At 41.5% G+C, this 20,863-nt stretch overlaps 1 protein-coding gene across 4 annotated transcripts in view; it reads left to right on the plus strand.

Moving 5' to 3' along the window:
- mprip (myosin phosphatase Rho interacting protein) overlaps positions 1–20,863 on the plus strand; it is a 364,835-nt gene that overhangs the window by 240,899 nt on the left and 103,073 nt on the right. For all 4 annotated transcript variants that reach the window (XM_068004348.1, XM_068004349.1, XM_068004351.1 and 1 more), the window contains exons 8-9: positions 12,449–12,581; positions 19,648–19,755. In XM_068004348.1, coding sequence (XP_067860449.1) covers positions 12,449–12,581; positions 19,648–19,755 — 241 coding nt within the window. The remainder of the gene's footprint in view (positions 1–12,448; positions 12,582–19,647; positions 19,756–20,863) is intronic.

The following is a 20,863-nucleotide window of genomic DNA, read 5'->3' on the forward strand; positions in this document are numbered from 1 at the left end:
AGGTGCCTTGATCATTCTGGGGGAGCGCTTCAATACGCGCCACACAGAGTGGGACGCATTATAGTCGTCTGTTGTGCCCTTCACAACATGGCACAACAGAGAGGGGTGCCGCTGGAGGAGGCCCCATCCACATCTGCCACCCATATTGAGGAGGAGGAGGAACAACCCATGGGCAGAACAGCGGCTCACCTGGCTGCTTGTGATGCCAGGGAGTCACTGATATATGAACGGTTCTCCTAACATCAGACATTGTGAAGAGTCCAGTCCTCATCACCTGGACAGAGGAGCAGCCACACCAGCCTCCTCCCCTGCCCCCTGCACAAAACAGTGGTGCAACTACACCTACACCCACTGTAGAATGACCCAATGGGTGGCATCAAGTGTGCGTGTTCATGGTGAACCTCATAAAAGGGACCTATTCCACAAGCCAGTCAAGAATGAGCAAGACGTGGCAGTAGTGGTGATAATAAGATTTATTGTGAATGTGGAAGAAAACAAATATAAATAAAAAACGTGACAAATCGTCAAACACCCTTGTGCATCCCCTTTGTGCTCACAAAACCTTCGCCTTACGTTTACGGGAACCCCTATGTGGTGCTACCTCTGTGGCTGGAGCAGAGGTGTAGTGGCAGGTTGCTCTTGTCCATGCGCTGACCGATGAGATGTTTTGCGCGGACGCCCTCTGGGTTTCGGTGCCCATGAGGGCCCCTCCAAAGACTGCTCCACCTGTGCAGGGGCAGTCTCGGCCACCTGGAGAGGGGGCAGCATTGCGGGCACTGGATGAGAGGGGGGCAACGGGTGAGACTTGGGAGTGCTTTGAGTGGCATCCCCACTTCCATGTCCCCTTTCACCATCATCCCTCTCCTGGCCCAGGCCCACATCACTCCTTCCACCCTGCTGGACGACAGATTGGAGGACTTGTGTGAAGCCTTGGCAGGCCAGTTGTAAATTATCTGTCAGCCTGTTTAAGGCGGCAGAATGTTGCTCACCCTGAATGCGAACGGCCGTTGTCAGGGCCTGAATGGACTCATTGTTGAGCCGTGCTTGACGCTCGATGGAGGCTAGCCTTTCCTCCATCGCAGACGTTCCTGCATTTACCCGTGACACTATCTCAGAGATGCCTTCACGTCCCTGTGACACTATCTCGGAGATACCCTCCTGTACCTGTGCCACCATTCCACTCATGCAGGAGTTGGACCCCTCCATCCTCTGCGCGATTGTGTAAAGTGCTCGTGGCAACTGTTCCAGTACCTCGGCAACGTGCTGCTGCCCCTCGATGACTCTCCTTTTCACGGCTGGCCCCCAGGGTTCAGCATCTGGATCCAGCTGAGCAGAACCTGGAGAAGAGTGCTCCCACCGACGCGGACTCTCCACAGCTGCCCCTGCCACCAGGGTCTGCTCGTGCTCACTTCCGTGGTGACTCACCATGTGCAAGCCCAACTAAGTGAGGAAGGGGACCCACCGAGGTGTGTGTATCTGCGCTGGTGGATGGATGGCTCGGATGTGACTATGGACCCTCCGAGGCCGGCAGGTCCTCTGAGGAATCGCCCTCCACGGTCACGGCGGTCACAGATGGGCCTGCAAGAGAACAGAAAGCAATATTAAGCATGTGGATGGATGTTGAGGTGCTGCAGATGCCAAGTGATGCTAAGATCATTTGCTATCATGACTGCTGAGCGTTATCTTTCTGTCACCAACCACTTGTGCAATCCCAGTCTTGGCATCCGCCACGGACAGGCACTGCAGCGTGCGGCTTATCTCGAGTGCCTGCTGCTCCGCATCTGTAAATGCCACCTGGTGTGGCGGGCCCCCTCCGGTCCTTGCCCTCTCCCGGGCATTCTGGAATCTCTTCTCCCATCAAGGCAAAACACAGAGGCGTGATTGAGTGATGGTTGCATGGTGACCCGCTGCATGCATTGGTGTGGGTGGGGTTGAGCGTGAGGGAGATGCGTGGGAGGATGCGTGTGCGACATAGCCATGAGATTGTATGAGGATTGGGTTGAGTGGTATTGTTCGAATGGAACTGAGGCGGTGAGTACGTGCAGGCAAGGTGAGGATGATACTTGAGTGGATGTGAGGAGTGATGCAAGAGCGTTGTGGTGGCAGTGCAGAAGGGGTTGTGTGGTGGTGGAGGTGATGTGGAAGACTGAGTGTGCGAGAATGCGTAAGTATACTCACTTTGGCTGACCTGGTTAGGTCATTTAAATCTCTTCCTGCACTGCACCCAGGTTCTGGACACATTGCCACTGCTGGTGACCTCCTCGGCCACCTTCAGCCAGGCCGCCTTGGTGGTGGAGGGAGGGCACTTCCTCCCAACCGGTGGGGAAAAAGATTTCCCTCCTCCTCCTCACCCCATCGAGCAGCACCTGGAGTGAGGAGTCCGAAAACCTTGGAGCAGCCTTTCCTCTGGCCTACTCCATGTTCCTGAATTGGTTGTTTGCTGCAGGAGCAGCATTGGTAGACTGCCCCTTTAAATAGGGCTCCTCCGGCTGACAGCCTGTGATGCAGGTGCACAGTGCGCCCGCTGCTCAGGTCTAGGACGGGAAACCCGGAAGCAAAGGTGAGTACCTTCAATCAAGCTGCGATTGCGTGCGGAACACCCCGATTTCACTGGGCGCGTTACTCACGCGCCCAGTCGACCCCCTGCTGCCAACTCACCTCCCTCCTAATATCGGGCCCTTCATCTCAGAATCCTGGTACATAAGTCAGTTTTTGATTGATCAGTTATGGCCACTAAAGAAAATTGTGTTCATTGCTACATGATTTCTAAAGCTCTATCATTAACTCTGATTTCACCAAGGAAGACGGGAATCTTTTTGGTAGGTACAAACGATTAAGGCTCAGTAAATAAAGAACTTCAAAGTGCATTGTTCTATTAATTGTGCTTTACCTTGTTCATGGCCGCAAAGGGCAGCTAAATCACAAAAATTGACAATTTGGCTTGTTTGTCATTATAAGCCCAGTGAACTTGGAGGGATCAGAATAAATGGAATTCACCTTTTTGATGCATATTGATTGCTGATAACTTCATGCTTCCCTCACCGTTGATGCTGGGTGCTTGCACGTGTGAATTGAAGTACAGGAAGGAAATTGACCTGTGGGGTCATAGTTATTTTGCCTTTGATCTTATTGGAAAAAATATCTTGCCGTACAAACAGGCTAATTTTACTAACATTAGAGAGAATCACTGAATGTTAGAGGTGGTTTTGAATGCATTTGTGTGTCAACTTTGCTCAGTTGATGGGACTCTTATCTCTAGGTCAGAAGTTGTTGGTTTAAGCCTCGTACCAACATTTAAGTGCATAATCCAGGATCACGTTCCTGTGCAGCATTGGCAAGTACTGCATTGTCTGAGGTGTTGCCCTTTCGATGAGATCATAATCTGAGGTTTGTCAATTCAGGTGGATGTTAAAGGTCCTATTGCACTCTTCCAAAAAAAACCAGGGATTTTCCCTGGTGGCCTGGCCAACGTTCTTCCCTGCCTCAACGAATACCACTAAAATATTCACTGGCTGTTTGAGACATTTCTGTAGCAGAATGGCTGCCACAATTGCCTACATAGGTTAGTACACTTCAAAAAGAAATTACGTTGAAGCACTTTGAGATGCAATAAGGCACTTTATAAGTGCAAATATGTTATTAGTAGTAGGGTGTAATTTGCAGCTGCTGAACCATACCGTGAGTCTTTTACCTGAATTGTTTTAGATCAATGTAAAATTATATTGTAAATTAAGCTATGCTTTCATCCTGGACCAGAGCTTTTGTTATGTAGTATCTGATTTCAATTCTAATACATGTCAGTGTGCATCAGAGAACAGGAAGCATTTGTACTGACTTCATTCAAATCCACATACATGAGGGAAACTTAAAACAAATACAAGCAGCAAGAAGTTTTTACTCTTCATTTTCCTCAAAGCTCGATGACAGAATGGTTTAAATGTTATGTCTTTGATTTGGACTAAATCCAGATATATAGCTGGTTTTAGCAACATAAGAGAGAATCACTGAATGTTTAGAGGTGGTTTTGAATACATTTGTGTATCAACTTGGCTCAGTTGATAGGACTCTTATCTGTAATATAAGTAATGTAAATGGTGCTGTAGTTTCATTATAAATATGATTGATACCACCTTCAATGATGGTGATGAGTAAAGTAGTAGGATTTACCATCCTGCTTTATTGCCCTTTGTATTTTTGAATGGGCATATAATGGAATTCTAGATTGTAAATGGTAATACTGGACTGTACTTTGGACAAATGACAATTTAAACTCAGCTTGAATCCCACCATATTGCACACATTCTTGCCACAATAGTAATATTCCATGTCTGCAATATGAGATTTTTATTGATAATCACATGGGCTCTCTCTTTGCTGTGCTCCATCCTGGCATCTAAAAAATCAACCATTTAGATGTTAAAGCTGCATAGAAATAGAATCCCTCTATCCTGCAAAAATAGCATGTTCAATCGTTTGAATGTAATCTAAATTTATCATGTGTGTGTTTTTATGTATATCATGCACATCTGGGTGATCTAATTTGGTCTCGCACAGATTGATTCTGTGTAGTGACATGCGCATATAGACACGAGTCCATATGCTTACATACACACCTTTTCAAAATTGGCTTGAACAGTTTTTGTGTTCTCCACATGAAAATTGCAGAGCATATCCTTTTATGTATGAAACAATCCAACACTTAGGTTAATTTAGTCCGGGATTCAGGAAGTGCTCATTTGGTCAGGATGCAATCAGCAAAGCCCATTGATTGCTGCAACTGATAACGTATAGTATATGGGAGAGTGGTTACAGATGGGCACTGTAATCCATTAGTGCTCATTTCCGTAGTTCCCTGCTCCTTCAGCCAACATTAGCACAGTAACCTGCAATGAGATCTGAGGCAGAGAATAGCTGGAGGGTATGGCAACAGCTTCTTCCTTTTATATTTTTCAAAGTTTGTCAGAATCTTATAAGTTACATTTATAATTGGCTTGATGGCATGCTAGTGCCACTAGCCCCTGACGTGTAAGTCTCTCAATGCTGTGGCAACCCCAAAACGGCTTTTTAAAAAAAAAAGTTTCATCCCTTCAGCTGGCCTTAGCAAATCAGGCAAATTTACTTTGGCACTGCAGTTGGCTGCACAAGGCCCATGTGTTGGAAGCCAGCATGTCACTAAACCAATATGAAAGCAGCTGTAGTTCCCTAAATATTACTGTCTTTTTCAATAGGCTTCTGAAGTACTGGGTTTGGTGACATGTTTAAATTGCTGCTGTTTTTTAGTCAGATGAATCATTTTTGATATTTTTGTATTGAATTGCACCTATTCTGCATACTCTTTATTTATAGATTTCCTGGCAGTAACAGAGGTCCTTTGATCACGCAAAAGTAAGAAGACAGAAGTACCAATTATATATGCATTCATGTTCCCTAGGAGGCATTTTGTTGAAATCTAAATTAAAGTTTATGCTACTAATCAGTTTTTTTAAAGTTGTTGAGGTGGTGTGTTTTCATTCCTCAGTAGCATCACTACCTGCAACGATGATAGATAAAATAATGTCCAAGTAGACAGATAACTGGCAACTTGACATTCTTTATTAACTTAATAGAAACAACACTACAAATTTAGATTTTTTTAAAAATGTTAAGAATGTCTCATTGTGGTAATGTATCATTAGTTTTAATTGACCAGCATGAAGGACATAGGTAACTTGAGTGTGAATTAAAACCAGTATAAATAAAAACACAATGCCTAATGTCCATTTCCTGTCTGTCATGTTTCAAGTGTTGAGTGGCACACTTTTTTTTAAAAAGGCAATTATTTGGAATAACTGCCTTTTTTTTGGTAAGGTGAGAAACACCACGAGGGATCAGCTAGTATTTTACATATAGTCAAAATAACAAAGTTGTTCAAAGTACAGAGAAACTTTGTTATGATAAAACATTTAGTCCATTGTCTAGGGTTAAGTTTATTGCAGCTCTTTTTTTGAAGAGAAGGGGGGAAGTTTGTAGAAATAAGTGGTTTGTCCTAACAGATTGTAATAATAATAGATAATTTCTAGGAAGGAAGCTAAGACCTTTCCACATGTAAAACTACCTGAATAACCTCATGCAAGCTGACTAAAATGATCAAAGTCCTACAAGATCTTTTTATTAATACCAATCTCTGAAGAAATTGAAGGCAAGCCCTGCTAAGCCTGACATGTTGCAGAAATAATGAAGTCAGATCTTAAACAAAAGCAGACTCCATACGGGGAGATTTGTTTTCTCTTTGTATTGCAAGCTCTGAGAGAGGAAGAATTTTTTAAACATAAAAAAATTGAGAGAGAATAAGCTCTTTTATATTGGTGTTCTGTTGAGTCTAATTGTGGGACCCCAGTGTTTATGTTGCCTAATCTGGCTGGAAAGAAGACCAATATAAAAGGCTTGATAGTCTTAACTGCCAAAACTCTGGTTATGTCAGTCCTTTCATAATCACACTGAAGTCTGTTGAACTGTCAACCCCTGTTTTGAGTGGAGGTAATAAGCTGATGGGCAAGTAGAGGAGAAGAAAATCAGCAAGAGTTCCATGAAACTATGCTCACTCAACACCCTTTCCAACTGGTTTACATATTTTTAAATCACGTGCTTGAACAAAATAAATAGAAGGATCCATATGCACTAATATTGAATATCTTTCCAAACATTTATTTTTTGTTCATATCTTCTAAAGCCATGCCTTCTGGGCTCTGGTTAATAAGATGAATGTCTAACTAGAGCTAGTTAGAAAGAGTGGTGATTGAGCATAATTTGATGGAACCCTTGCTGATTTTCTTCTCCCCTACTTGCCTTTCAGCTGATTACCTAGCCTCCACTCAAAACAGGGGTTGACAGTTCAACAAACTTCAGCAACTTGTTCTGGGGAAGCCCATCTATGAATGTTGCTCCAGACTGGGATTCAAGCTGATTCTTCTAGTTTGTAGCAATACATTTGGACAAAGAAAACAAAAATTTCTGATCATTTTATTTTAGTCTGGTTAAAACGAATGGATGAACGTCAGCATTAAAATAACATGATTGGGCAATCTAAGTTTGTGTCACCTGCGTGTTTGTATGTTTTGAGTGCCACTACTGATTTGGACGTAGATTTTGTAGAGCTGGTTCAGGCTGTAGTTTGCAGCCACTGTTATAGTGTAGCTGATGAGCGAAAATATGGGTCTACAAGTGTGCCATCAAATTAAAGGAGCTGGTTTGAATAAAGTGAACATGGCAGCCAGCCCTCCACTTTCAAACTGATAAAGCAACTGTTTTTTTTTTCATTCAGCAATAGAGCTCAGCATCAGCAGCATCTAGCTTTAAAAGTAAAAGGGGAAGAGAAGTACATAAAGGTCACTACCCCTACACAGTAGGGAAACAAATGGGCAATATAAATTCATCTTGTAATTTTACAATGCTTATGTGTGCACAAAATGGATTAAAGCTTTTGCACTCAAAGAGCTGAAACTGGGCATCCTCATACCCATAGAGTCCTTCCAGCCAAGGTTTCTACAATCCAAACCAGACCCGGGTGGGACATCTTAAAGAAAGCTCTATGAAATGTGGGCTGATTGAGCAAATCCAAAACAGTTTACTGACACACGTGCTGGGTCTTCTTATAAAACAAGTGTTGCTTTTCTGTCTGGTTTCCATTTCTTAGAATTACCCAGACTGTCCAATTCAAAACCAGACAGGTGATCACCCTACTTCCAGCCATCAGGATTTCTCTGGTAATTTTGAAAACCAATTACATCGAGGTTCAACATCATGTATAGCTTTTACCCAGTTAATTTAGTTTGACATTTTGGGAGTGTTAATTGAAATTGACAATGCTCTAGAGTTGCCAACAATTTTCTATTTCAGGGATGTTCTGTGCCCATAGGTCCCTAAATTTTGGAGAGGGGGGTGGGAGTACAGGAGCAGTCTGAGACATGCTTCTGCAGAATTTCTGTTTCCTTAAGAGGACTGGAGATCAGTTTCTCTGCTATTTCAGTGGTATCCTGTTTTAGTTTGGTTACGTGCAAATGCTAATTTGTAGTGGAAAAAAATCATGAAAATGGGACATGTGACATTCGACAAGTGTGGGTCTTTTTGGCAAACAAAAGGGATGTGGGGCTGCCCTGAGGTCACTGTTTTCCCTTGGAATCAGGAGAGGCCGTTGGGAAAATATTATGGAGATTAATTAAATATGGAATTGTAACCAAGTTGCAGATTCTTGTTAAATCTGTAATGCGCCACAATATTTTGATTGTAAAGCAATTCCTAACTTAAAAGTTAAACATCTATTTCTGTTCCATTAAAAAGACACAGTAATTTTGAAGTTTGTATTTGTTTTCTGTAAGAGCTGATGCTTTTTCATGTTGGTGTGTCTGGGGTGCCAGCTTTAAGCCTGGCAGTAACTGATGGCATGCTAGCTGATATTAAATGTTTCCCTCTCGTTAGGTACTATCCCCCTCCCTTTCAAAACCACCATCACCACCCACCCCTTCTCAAAAATCTCACCCTCAACCCGCTCCTTGCAAGTTACCACCCCATCTGCAATCTCCCTTTCTTCTCAAGTCCTTGAACGTGTTGTTATCTCTCAAACCCCTGTCCAAATTTCCTGCAGCACCATGTTTGAATCTCTCCAATCAGGTTTCTGTCCCTGCCACAGCACTGAAACGGCCCTAATCAATGTCACAAATGACTTCCTTTTGTCATCCTCGACCTCTGCAACCATTGACGTGGTTCATCACACCATCCTCCTCCAAGGCCCCTCCTCCATTGTCCAGATCACTGGGACTACCCTCGCTTGGTTCCACTCTTATCTATCCAGTCATCGTCAGAACATCTCCAGCAATAGCTTCTCCACCCAACCTCACATCGTTGCCTCTGGAGTCTCCCAAGGATCTATCCTTGGCCCCCTGCTCTTCCTCATTTACATGTTGGCAACACCATCAGAAGACACGGGGTCAGGTTCCACATTTACGCTGATAATACCTAGCTCTACCTCTCCAACACCTCTCTCGACCCCTCCACTGCCTCTGCGTTGTCAACCTGCTTGTCCAACATCCAGTCCTGGATGAGCCGCATCCAAGTCCTGCTCACTCATTACCCCAATGTACTTACAGGCCTACATTGGAACCCCAAATGCCTCAAATTTAAAATTCATCCTCATGTTCATATCCATTCATGGTTTATCCTTCCATATCTCTGCAAACTTTGCCAGCCCTACAACCCTCCAACAACTCTGATCTGCGCCAACTTTGGCATCTTGTCCATCCCCCACTCCCTTCGCCCCACCATTGGCGGCCATGTATTCAGCTCTCTTGGTCCTAAGCTCTGGAATTCCTTTCCACCGCATCACCTTCCTCTTCAGCTTTAAGTCCTTCCTTAAAACCTACGTTTGACTAAGCTTTTAGTCATCCTAATAGCTCCTTCTTTGGCTTAGTGTTGATTTATATCTGATGACGCTTCCGTGAAGTGCCTTGGAATGTTTTTTCTATGTTAAAGGCGCTACATAAATGCAATGTTGTTAATGGTGGTCCTGCTCATTCCTTCACAGTTCTGAAACATAAAACTGGAGCCTGATATTTATTGCTTCCTTCCCTTTCCCAAAGTTAGTTAATTCGGGAAGTGATTTAGAATTGAATAAAATAAAATGTAGGGCAGTTCTGTTTTGAAGCCAGAGTCAACAAAGGTGAGCTTATTCTTCAAGCAAATGGTTAAACACTTGATAAATCTGAATTGTAGCCTGTCTTATAAAATGGTCTTGGGTGCAATAATCAAACGATATGGCAGCAGTCTTTTAAAAATGTTTTTATGACTCAGTGTTACATGATAGCCACAAGGTTTTTTAACTGGCATTTTTTTTTAGTTTGGTGTCACAGGAGACCAGAGCCCGGGTGCCAGCTCCCCTTGTTTACACTGCTGAATCCGACTCTCTTATCCTGGAGATATAATTGTAGGTGTATAAAAATATAGGTCTCCAATTTTTCCTCTGGGATAAGAGAGTTTGATTTAGCAATGAGCGCAGGGAGCTGGTGCATAGGCCTCCTGCAATCCAAACTAAACAAGCACCGTGTAAAAGCGCCTGTTGTTACATAAGGTGGTGTATCCCAGTAAAAGAAAGAATGTGCTTCCTATACTATTCCTGAGATTACTTTTAAAAAATTTTCACTGTAAAACAGTAACATTTATTTGTGGTCTGCATAGCTTTTCTGAAAGGAGGTCAGCATAGCCCAAAGAAGGATTTTTTAAAAATTGTAAACTAATGTTAGACAAAACGTTGATAGGTTGTAGACACAAGGCTTATCTAGTCGAGCAAAAGGTTTTGACTGTAAAATATGTTCAAATGTTGAGTCTGCCATGATAATCTTTAAGGAACATTCAAACATAACATTTATTTATTGAATTGCACTTTCTCTTTTATTCCCATTTTAAAGTTCTGTCTTTTTAAATAATTAAAATGTATTGTAGGATCATACAATGTAACCTTTTTCTGTTTATCTTGGAATGCACAATGTACGTTGGAAACAGAATTATGCCACATTTGACTTGCCTTCCCTCCCTCCCGGTTGGGAAAAGTTGTTCTCTTCAGATAGCTCATTTGGAATTGGGAACTCCTTAAAGGGAGGATCGCTTGTTCTCCCCTTCTGTACCACCATACATTAGTGCACTGGGCCTCAGGCCCATCTTATATCAGCCACGATTTACTTCGATCTAGAGTGGAATCTCAGGAGTCGAGTCTGAGTGCAAGTTACTTTATAGATATGGCACTTATATTTTAACAAAATGTGTGCTGCTTGTTTTATGTTAAGAGTTTTGCAAGAGTGCTTTTGTACTAAATATAATAGGAAATAAGTGATCAGTTTAGTCCAAAAATACTGAAAATGTAACATTTATATTGTGTGCATCATCTTAGTTGCATTTTATATATAACATTTATTTTCCAAATTGTGCCGCATGTCTGTTTTGTAAGTCTTGCATAAAGCAGTGCGTATTTTGAAGAAACCTATGGAATGTAGAAACAGGAGTAGGGCATTCAGCCCCTCGAGATTGGTCTGCTATTCAATTAGATCATGGCTGATCTGTATCTTAACTCCATCTACCCGCCTTGGTTCCGTAACCCTTAATACCCTTGCCTAAGAAAAATCTATCAATCTCAATTTTGAAATTTTCGATTGACCCCATGCCTCAACAGGTTTTTGAGGGAGAGAGTTGCAGATTTCCACTACCCTTTGTGTGAAGAAGCTTCCTGATATCATCCTTGAATGGCTTAGCTCTAATTTTAAGGTTATGCCTCCTTGTTCTGGACTCCCCCACCCGCCCCTGACCAGAGGAAATAGTTTCCCTCTATCTACTCTATCAACTCCTTTGATCATCTTAAACACCACAATTAGATCACCCCTTAATCTTCTTTGTATGCACACAGTTAACAAAGCACTGTAAAATGTGGTGTATAAGGTATGCATTTATTTTATAGTTGCTATTTCTGGTTCCCCTCTTGAGTGTTTTCTCCCTTTTCTTCCATTTTCAAGATGATAGCTGATGCTGTGGCACTGTCCCACAGGTGCCAAAACTTAAAACTTGCACATTCCAGCTGGGGGTTACTGAATAGCAATCAGTAACAGGAACCCTGAGAGATATTTCCCTGCCCCCCCCCACCCCACCAGTTTCATAACAGGTATCTCAGCCTGGCTCAGTTGGTAGCACTTACCTCCAAGTCAGAAGATTGTGGGTTCATGGTGTACTCTGAGACTTCACATGATCTAGGCTAGCATTTCATTGCAGTCCTGAGGGAGCACTGTATTATCAAATTAGCCATTCAGCGGAGGCCACATCTGCCTTTTCAGGTAGATGTAAAAGATTCCATGGCACTTTTTCAAAGAATAGGGAGCTTCCCAGTGTCCTGGTTAACATTCCTTAACCAACACCTCTTGAAAACAGATCAACTTTATTTTGCTTGCTATTTGTAGGATCTTGCTTGTGCAAATTACCTTCTGCATTTGCTTACACTCAAAAGTAATTCATGCTAAGAAGCACTTTGTGGCACACTGAAGATGTAAAAGGTACTATTGAGACATGATGTTCCTTTTCCCTAACCCAGAAATGCTGAGGTCAATTTTAGCCCTGCCCTGCTGCATGATTGAGATCTGCTAACTCAGTGCAGGTCAGAGATTGAACCCATAAATCTCCTGGTTTGTATGGCTTAGTACCACACCACATAGTTCGTTTATGGCTGAGCCATCAGGGGAGTCACATACCAGTTTTAAAAACAAAACTACCTGCTGCTACAAGTCATCCGTTGGACACCACATTTTACAGTATCTCTGTGCTTTGCTGTTCTGAGTTGCCAGGTTTATTGTGTGCCTTTTCTGGTACATGCTGTAGGATGCATTTATGGAACAATGTTTTCAGAGTGGGGCTAATTTTTTTTAAAAATCTGATCTCCCAGGCGCTCCACTGTAATAGAGAAATTTGAAGCTCTGGAGCTGGATGCCGATCGAATGGAGACCGATGAGACCACTCATGGCGATTCACGACAGGGGAGAAGTGAAACTAGACAGACAGATATCCAACGGAGAGAGGTGAGTTGTACAATATAGCCACTTGCAAATGTCTAAGTAGTTATTCAATGAATATAAGCAATAATGTCGGTCACAAAGAGTGAACTTCTGGCGCTATCAGATTGACCGCCCCCTTATATGCTTTGCCCGATTTTTCTTTTTCATTGACTTTATGGAATGGAAAATTGAACGGACAATCAATATCACCCTTTTTATACTATCGCCAAACGTTAAAATGGCCCCCCTGAAAGTATAGACCATAGTACAAACCTCAGTCTTTTATGTTGAGCGATGCATTCAGGACCCATTTTCAAAGGATCGAAGACAGCAATGTAGAATATCTAGTCAAGTGCAAAAACGAGCAGCAAAACTGATTCGGACCTGGATTCCAGCTGACGCAATATACAACTGTAGCACAGTTAGAGCTGTATTTCAACATCATCTGGGAAACAGGAATAAATTAGTCTTTTACTTGCAGTCGACATGTTTTATTCTGTTCTAGGTCTTAATTGATTTTATCATTAGCTCCTAGTTTTATCAAAGTGTGATGGAAGGCTGATTTGTTACTACATTGCTGGGTTGAATTAGGCTGAACCAAGTGTAGAATAGAAAGAAAGAAAAGGTCAAAACAGTGACATTTTTCAAGGATGGGTGGGGCATAGCCCCTTCCTTTGCTCTAAGCTGTATATGATTGCATTAATGCTGAAACAATTGGATAGCCTCAAAGCATTTGCACTTCATACTCTATTGTTCATAATTTTTCCAATTTTTTCTAAATGGATTTTCAAAAGCAATCAGTCCCCAGCCAGTGACTGTTGTTTCTGCTAGTTTTCCAGAAAAGAAACATGTCTTCCAACACTAGGTGGTACAGTATTATAAGGAGCAGCAAGGAAACAACGATATTACTGTGCGAATGATTAACATGCTTGTTGTAAATGGGTTAATATCTCAATTACAATAGTGGAGAAAGTAATTTGATACGTGTGTTAAACATCTGTGTGACAACATTGCTAACGGTCAATTCAAGGCTTGTAATAACTATGAGTAGTTAGCAGTTGATTAGATAACATGGTGATGCTGTCGCAAGCAATACGCAACCTAAATCCTCATTTTAAAAAAAAAGTTATGTGGAAACCTGCACTTGCCACTCCACTGGGACTATTGTTTATTTTTGCGGGTAGCGGCTAAGTACGTTGCAGCTGCACACATCTGCTCGGTTACAGATTGACCTAATTTTTACAGCAGTGCATTGTTTAGAGATAGTAACAGACAATACTGACACTATCATTACTGAACCTGACTGGATGGGGGACTGCAAAGAGGGTCTGGTGAACTGACTACATTGGGGTGTGCATCTATACAGTAAAATTTGATATTTAAAATAAATTGAAAACAAGCTCTTAGGATGGGTGAATCTTTGAAAAATATTGGCTAAAATTTTACATAATGTTCCTTTTAATTTAGTTATGGATTTTTAAAAGAATTTCCTTCAGTGTATATAATGTTTTTCTGAAGCCTTTTTGCAGTTTTGTCACAGGGTGCTTATAGGAGAATACTTTGGATTGTTTAGGTTATTGATAAAGTTCTGCACAAGCTGGGAAAAATGCAATGTTTGGGTGGTCATAGTAACTTGCCTGTGGTCCCTTGGGTTTGGCTGGGTCTGGAAGATATCAGTGGTCTTGCCTATATAAAGAAGGGTCATTGCCCTTTTTGGGGCTTTAAGAGGAGGTTGAGTTGCTGATGATACATGATCAGTGCGACGAGGCTATCGCAAAGGCAAATAGCGTACTAGGATGTACAGCGAGGACAATCCAGTATAAAAGAAAAAGAATCATACTGTCCTTGTATAAGACCCTCGTTAGGCCAGATTTGGAATGCTGTGTCAAGTTTTGGTCCCCTCACTGGGTAGGTGATACAGAGGCCCTGGAAAAGGTTCAAAGGAGGGCCACTAGAATGATCCCTAGTTTAAAACCCCATAGTTGTAACGTAGGCTTAGAGATCCAGTTGTTTTTACTGTAGAAAGGCGTAGACTTCATGGTGATTTATGTTGCAGTATTTCAAATATTGAAGGGACAAGACTGTATCTTTGGGCAGACTATTTTAACCAGATAGGTTAGGGAAAACAAGGTTGTCATGCGTGTAAAAACTGTAAGCATAGAACCATGTAAGATGTCAGGAGGATTTTCATTACGCAGAGGGTTATCAACATTTGGAACAAGTTGCCAGCTCGTGTAATGAGTGCAGATTCGCTGCACCAGTTCAGAAAGGAGCTGGACGAGTTCCATGCTGTGGCTAACATCACTGTGTACAAAATGTAGGTGGGATGTTGGGTGATGTACCTCATGGTCACTGATCTTCTGGAACATGTTTTGATTGCCGTTGCAGGTTGGAGAGGAATTTGAGATTTCTTTTTGCCTTGAATTGGCCTAGGCTTTTCAATCTTTTTTTACATCTCCCAGGAGATTACAAGACTGCTAGTGGGAGAGAACACTGGGGGTCACAATGCTTAGTTGCATCATGACTGTTAAAGACAAGCTCATAACTGTTAAGGGAATCGGAAGTACAATTTCAAAGGACGACACCAAATTGGGGGGTATAGTTAATACCGAGGAGTACTGCGACAAAATACAGGAAGACTTGCAGAATGGACGTGTAATTAGCAAATGAATTTCAATATAGGTAAGTGTGAGGTATTACATTTTGGTAGGAAGAATAAGGGGGCCATATACTGCTTGGATAATATCTAAATGGGATAGAGGAGCAGAGGGATCTGGGGGTTCAGATACACAAATCACTAAAAGTAACGACACAGGTTAATAAGGCCATTAAAAAGACAAATCAAGCACTGGGATTCATTTCTAGAGGAATAGAATTGGAAAGCAGAGAAGTTATGTAAACTTGTATAGAACCGTGGTTAGACCACACCTGGAGTACCATGATCTGTTCTGGTCTCCATATTGTAAAAAGGATATAGAGGCACTAGAGAAGATGCAAATAAGGATGAAACCAGAACTGAGAGGATATACCTATTAGGAAAGATTGAGCAGGCTTGGGCTCTTTTCTCTTTTTTTAAAAAAAGAGAAGATTGAGGGGTGACCTGAAGGAGGTCTTTGAGATATTGATAGGGTGGACGTAGAGAAGCTTTCCACTTGCGAAGGAGACCGCAACTAGGGGCCATATAAATATAAGACAGTCACTAATAAATCCAATAGGGAATTCAGGAGAAACTTCTTTGCCCAGAGAGTGGTTAGAATGTGGAACTCACTACCACAAGGAGTAGTTGAGGCGACTAGCATAGTTGCATTTAAGGGGAAGCTAGATAAATATATGAGGGAGAAAGGAATAGAAGGATATGTCGATAGGGTTAGATGAAGTAGGGAGGGAGGAGGTTCGTGTGGAGCATGAACACCAGCATGGACCTGTTGGGCCGAATGGCCTGTTACTGTGCTGTACATTCTGTGTAAGCTCGATAGATCAACCGGTATCTTCCTGTCTATCTTTTTGTATGTTGTTAATTTGTGGCTCTATTCCTAGTTGGCCCATTCGTAAACAGATCTCCAAATGGCAAAGAGACTATTATACAAGTGAAGAATTTGTTTGTAAAGCATTCTTGAGGGTAATTCAGTGTGATGGGCAAAGCAGGAGAGTTGGTCGTTCATTTCCATACCTGCAGCAAAACCAGGCAAAAGGGCAAATGTGAAAGTAGGAATTACAAGCTTCCTAATGGCTCAGTAGGTAAAGGAGCTGAGACACATAGATCAAAAAAGGTCCCAGTCTCAACCAGGGTTACAGTTGGGATGCTACAATTGGTCTCAACCTCTAGGTGTAGATTTTAGGTGAGGACAGCTTGGCTGTCCACCCCCCATGGTTGAATGCACTACCAGTACTTACTGTCTCAACTTACATGTGAGGCATGACTGCTCGCATAAGGCAGTGAAGGGTATGTGGCACCCATAAAATTGTAGCTCCAACAGGAATCGTTGCCTCCAGGATAGAAGGATGGGAGAAATTTGGTAATGGAGAAAGAATCTATCAGTGATCGCCTATCTATTTACCATCATTCCTTTAATAAAACTATACAGTAGCTATCTAAGAGGAAAGTTTGACATAATGAAGAATCTAGCAGTGCGAAGAACATTCTTGTGCATTTTGATTACTTAATGCTGTTGGATAAAGTGCATACTCCATAGAAATTCTTTTAACCCCAAGAAATATTTTGATTAAAGATGGGTGAGTAATGTACTAGAGTCCATTTTTTTTTGTATTTGTCAATTAGTAGATTGGGTACGTGTGTGTGTGTATTATGTTGCCACTTGAGTGAGATACTAGAGGGCTAGTGGTGCCCACTGAACCAAACCCCAATGGAAAAAAAGGGAGAGACTTTTTTAAAGAAAAAGATAGAAGGCTGAGAGTATGCCTAAGGATATAACTCACTGTAGGGCTTCAGCTGGCTTTGGCTTTTGTAAATCCTTCAAGTTTCACGCTTATCGTTTGAGGATATCCAAAGCACGTTACTGCTTTATAGCAGCAGGCCTTTGTTGCAGCTGCTTTTATGTCTAAAAAGGTATTGAGCTGTGTTCATCCTTTCAGACAAAAGTGCAGGGATGCAATGGGAAGTCATTGGAGCTGAACTATGGAAGATGTTTTACAAGAATGTTTTGCTGTAAATAGCCTTGGTCAAAGTTAGATTACTGAACTGTTAATGTGATCTGTAGCTGTGTTTGATCACAAAACATCAAATAACAGAATATTGTTTCTAGCCCTAGGGTTGATACATCTGTACTTCATTAACATTGCTCTTTTTTCTCCCCTGAGTTAAATACTAACTTGTAACCCGTTTTGTTCCAATAATTGAACCATGATAAACGTGTAGATGGGCAGTTTCTTAACCCTGTTTAGATCAAAAGAAAGGCACTGAAGTTGAGTTCATTTAAATAACTTAATGCTGTAGGTTTTATGTTAAAAATACTTTGTGTAGCTCTGACCCAAAATTTAGTTACCAACATACATGAAGGACTTTCAGGCAGCCTCTCATCGAGTTTTGTTACCCAATGTTCTCCCCTTTTCTAAGGCCATGGTGGAGCATAGGTGCGGCACTGGAGGGTGTCCAGGGCCAACAATCCACAAATGCAATCTTTTCAGCAGAGGGTAATGAACAAGAGTGGGATCCCTGGCTGTAATTTTTTTTTCCTTTCCTCCTACCTCCACCTAGCCCAGGAGTGCAGAGGCCAAAATCGGCCCATTATCATCACGCTGGCATAGATTTACTATGTTGGCACAGACCCAAGTTGAACCTAGGCTCCGCATCGAACACTGCATCAGTGCTTTTACTAACTAAGTCATCAGGTGGCTTATTGTTTTAGTTAACTGACATCTTTTTCGGGATGGTGTCTGATTCTATAAAATTCAGTGCCCCTTGGGCACTGGTGCAAACTCAGCTGTTAGTGAATTTGAAATCCATTTCCGTTTCTGACTCTCAGCCCAGGTTAAAAAAAGAATTCCAGTTACTACTAACTCTTGATGTGTCATTGATACGAGCTGAGTGATCAGCAGCACAATTCCACTGTAGGGTGGGGATGCTTTCCATTGTAATGGAATATTTTACTGTAACAATAGAGGAAACAGTCTGATATTCCCCACTGGATGATGGGGAAGAATATTTAAAGTGCTTATCTCTGTAGCAGTTTTCACTTTTAAGATACTTTCTACTCCTGCACATTCCTCTGATTCTACTTTGATTTTGTTTTTTTTTAGAGAAGATAATATAATAGAAACAGTCCAATTCTGAAACCTAAAAGAAATCCAGCACTCAGCACAGTTTGATGGGATGGGGGTGGGGGGGGCGGGGGTGGAGAAAATATCTGTCTGTACATCATGACTTTTTTTTCAGGTTACCCTTAAAGCACATTTTGCTGGTGGTTTGTTTCTTGTATGTGCACACTTTCATTCAAAATCCCATTGTGATTAGCTAGAATGTTTAGAGGGAATAATACAAACTTAACAGGTCGCAATATCTTGAAACTATTAATTATGTCTTTGTTATACATACGTGCACACTTTGATAATGATTAATTTCATGTCACTTAACTACAAATCTATCGATTTGTGACACAAACCGATTTTCTACAAGTCTCCCAACTGTCTGTGGAGTTAATTATAATTACATTTGCCAGGTATCTCCTTAATTAATTCTGCCACAGGAGGTGACCTTTGCCCCACTTAATGAGCAGTAAGATCATGCAGTTGTTGTCGCAAATGCTGTTCAACAGGTTATTACAAAAAGTTGAAATTTAATTTGGCACCGTACTTGTTTATTGGTACCTGCTTGCTGTAATTTAATACTGACTACAATGATACCTGCAGATCACAAAAGGTTACACTTCTACACAAGTATACGGCAAGCTGTTCGTGGTTAAAACTATAATGATTCTTAGCATTTGCCCTCTTTATGATTATGGAGTGCATGTAGCTGAATCAAGCTAAAGGGATTGTATAAACTGAAAGGTTAGCAGACCAAAAGTGCTTGTTAATGTGCCCTTCAAACGGTTCAGCTGCCATTAAATACTGTTTTTGCAAGGTCTAAGTGTTTTACAGGTTGGGTTTGCTCTTAACTGTCCACTGAGTTACTTCTGATTATTATTATTATTTCCTATATTGATGAAGGTTGTGTTACATTGCCAAGTTCTCACTGAATGTCTCTGTTGCTTCCTCCTCAAAAAAAAGTAATGCACAGTCCACAATGAGGCCTTACAGCAGAGTAGAAGAGATTACCTGTCCAAAATGGTAGCACAGGGATGTGAATGTTTAAAGGGATTGTCTCGCTGGATAACTTCCCACACTTGCTCCTCCCCTTTTCCCTGTAGAAGACAGTAAATATGATTTGTATATGGAGGTTAGAATTCTTTTTAAAGAGCGAGAAAGATTATCCCTATTTTATGAAATCTAGCTTTTAATATATTTAGGTGGACTGAACTAAATCAGAAATGGCATGTTATCAAATTTTGAAAAAGTGCTATCATTTTTTTATCAGGAATGTAAATCTAGATTGAGTCTGCATTTTATTTTAATTTGTAATTTTTCCCTATAGGAAATGAAAAAGGAATCTATCAGAGAGCAATGTTTTCATTCTTCTGCAGTACCTCCTCTTCGGCGAGCAAAATCCCTTGACAGACGGACCACTGAATCCATAATGACGGTAACACTGTTGTCTCCCTAGCATTGCAGTTATGAGTGATTTTTAAGTTTAGTGACATTATAGTCCAGAAATAGCAGTTAAAATTCTGACTAAAGCTTCCTGATGGCTCACTGAGTTTAGCCAGTTGGTAGTTGAGCCATGCAGACTGAGAAGCACTCTGGTTCCAATCCCATACTGAATAGAGTTAGCTAATGTTGGCTTGAATAGTTGGTCTCAGTGTCCCTGGATTGAAGAGTGGAAAAATAATTCAAAGTCCCGTTGCTGATTGCTATCCATTGACCTCCTTCAGGAAAGTGTACATGTGTGAATCTCTCAAGACAGTATCAAGATTGGCTGTGATCCCCAACATGTTTGAATAGTCTTTCACATGCTGTCAAGGCTCACACATGAATAACAGCCACTTGAGCAAGGTACTGGAGGACAGCCAGAACCTATAGAACCGTGCCACTGTTAGAAAGTTTACACCTACAGGAGGGGAGGGTATAAAATCATTCAATTTTTTTAAAGTATCATGAGTAACCATTACAATGGGCTTTAAGTAGCTCCACAAAGGCAACATAACATTGCATTAATACCTGCTATTGATCAGGTAGCATCCCTTCATTGCCACTAGATGTTGGTTAAAGTTATTGCTAAAAAAAATCCCTAACTGCTCTGAATAGAAAACACCTAATGGTGATTATGGGGAGAACCTGTTTCCACAGCTTTATATCTAGCCTTCTAAAGGCACCCAGGGCAAAAGTTGGACGCAACAGAATTTTCATTCTTTCATCATTCCTTTTCTAAGTTGTACTGAAACCTCAACCTAAATTTAAATTTTTCTCTGGCAAATTTGAGTTTGTTTTACTCAGACTTACTTTTTTTTTGATTTCCTGTAACTAGTTAGAATCTGAAGTTTGAGCCATGCCACATTTTGTTGTGGTTTAGTTTAGCTGAGGCTCACCTATCTCGACAACTAACTTCCTATAGTACAAGGACCAAGGCAAATCTGACCAAGCAGTAGATAGCCAAATGGTTAGTTGAATGCGTCCTCCTCTCCTACCAACGCAGGAAGAAGCCTTGGAGGTAAATTTAAGGGTGAAGCCACCCATTCCATAGCCGTTTCTTG

Source organism: Heptranchias perlo, chromosome 23 (genome assembly GCF_035084215.1).
Source record: "Heptranchias perlo isolate sHepPer1 chromosome 23, sHepPer1.hap1, whole genome shotgun sequence".
NCBI classification, from domain to species: Eukaryota; Metazoa; Chordata; class Chondrichthyes; order Hexanchiformes; family Hexanchidae; genus Heptranchias; species Heptranchias perlo.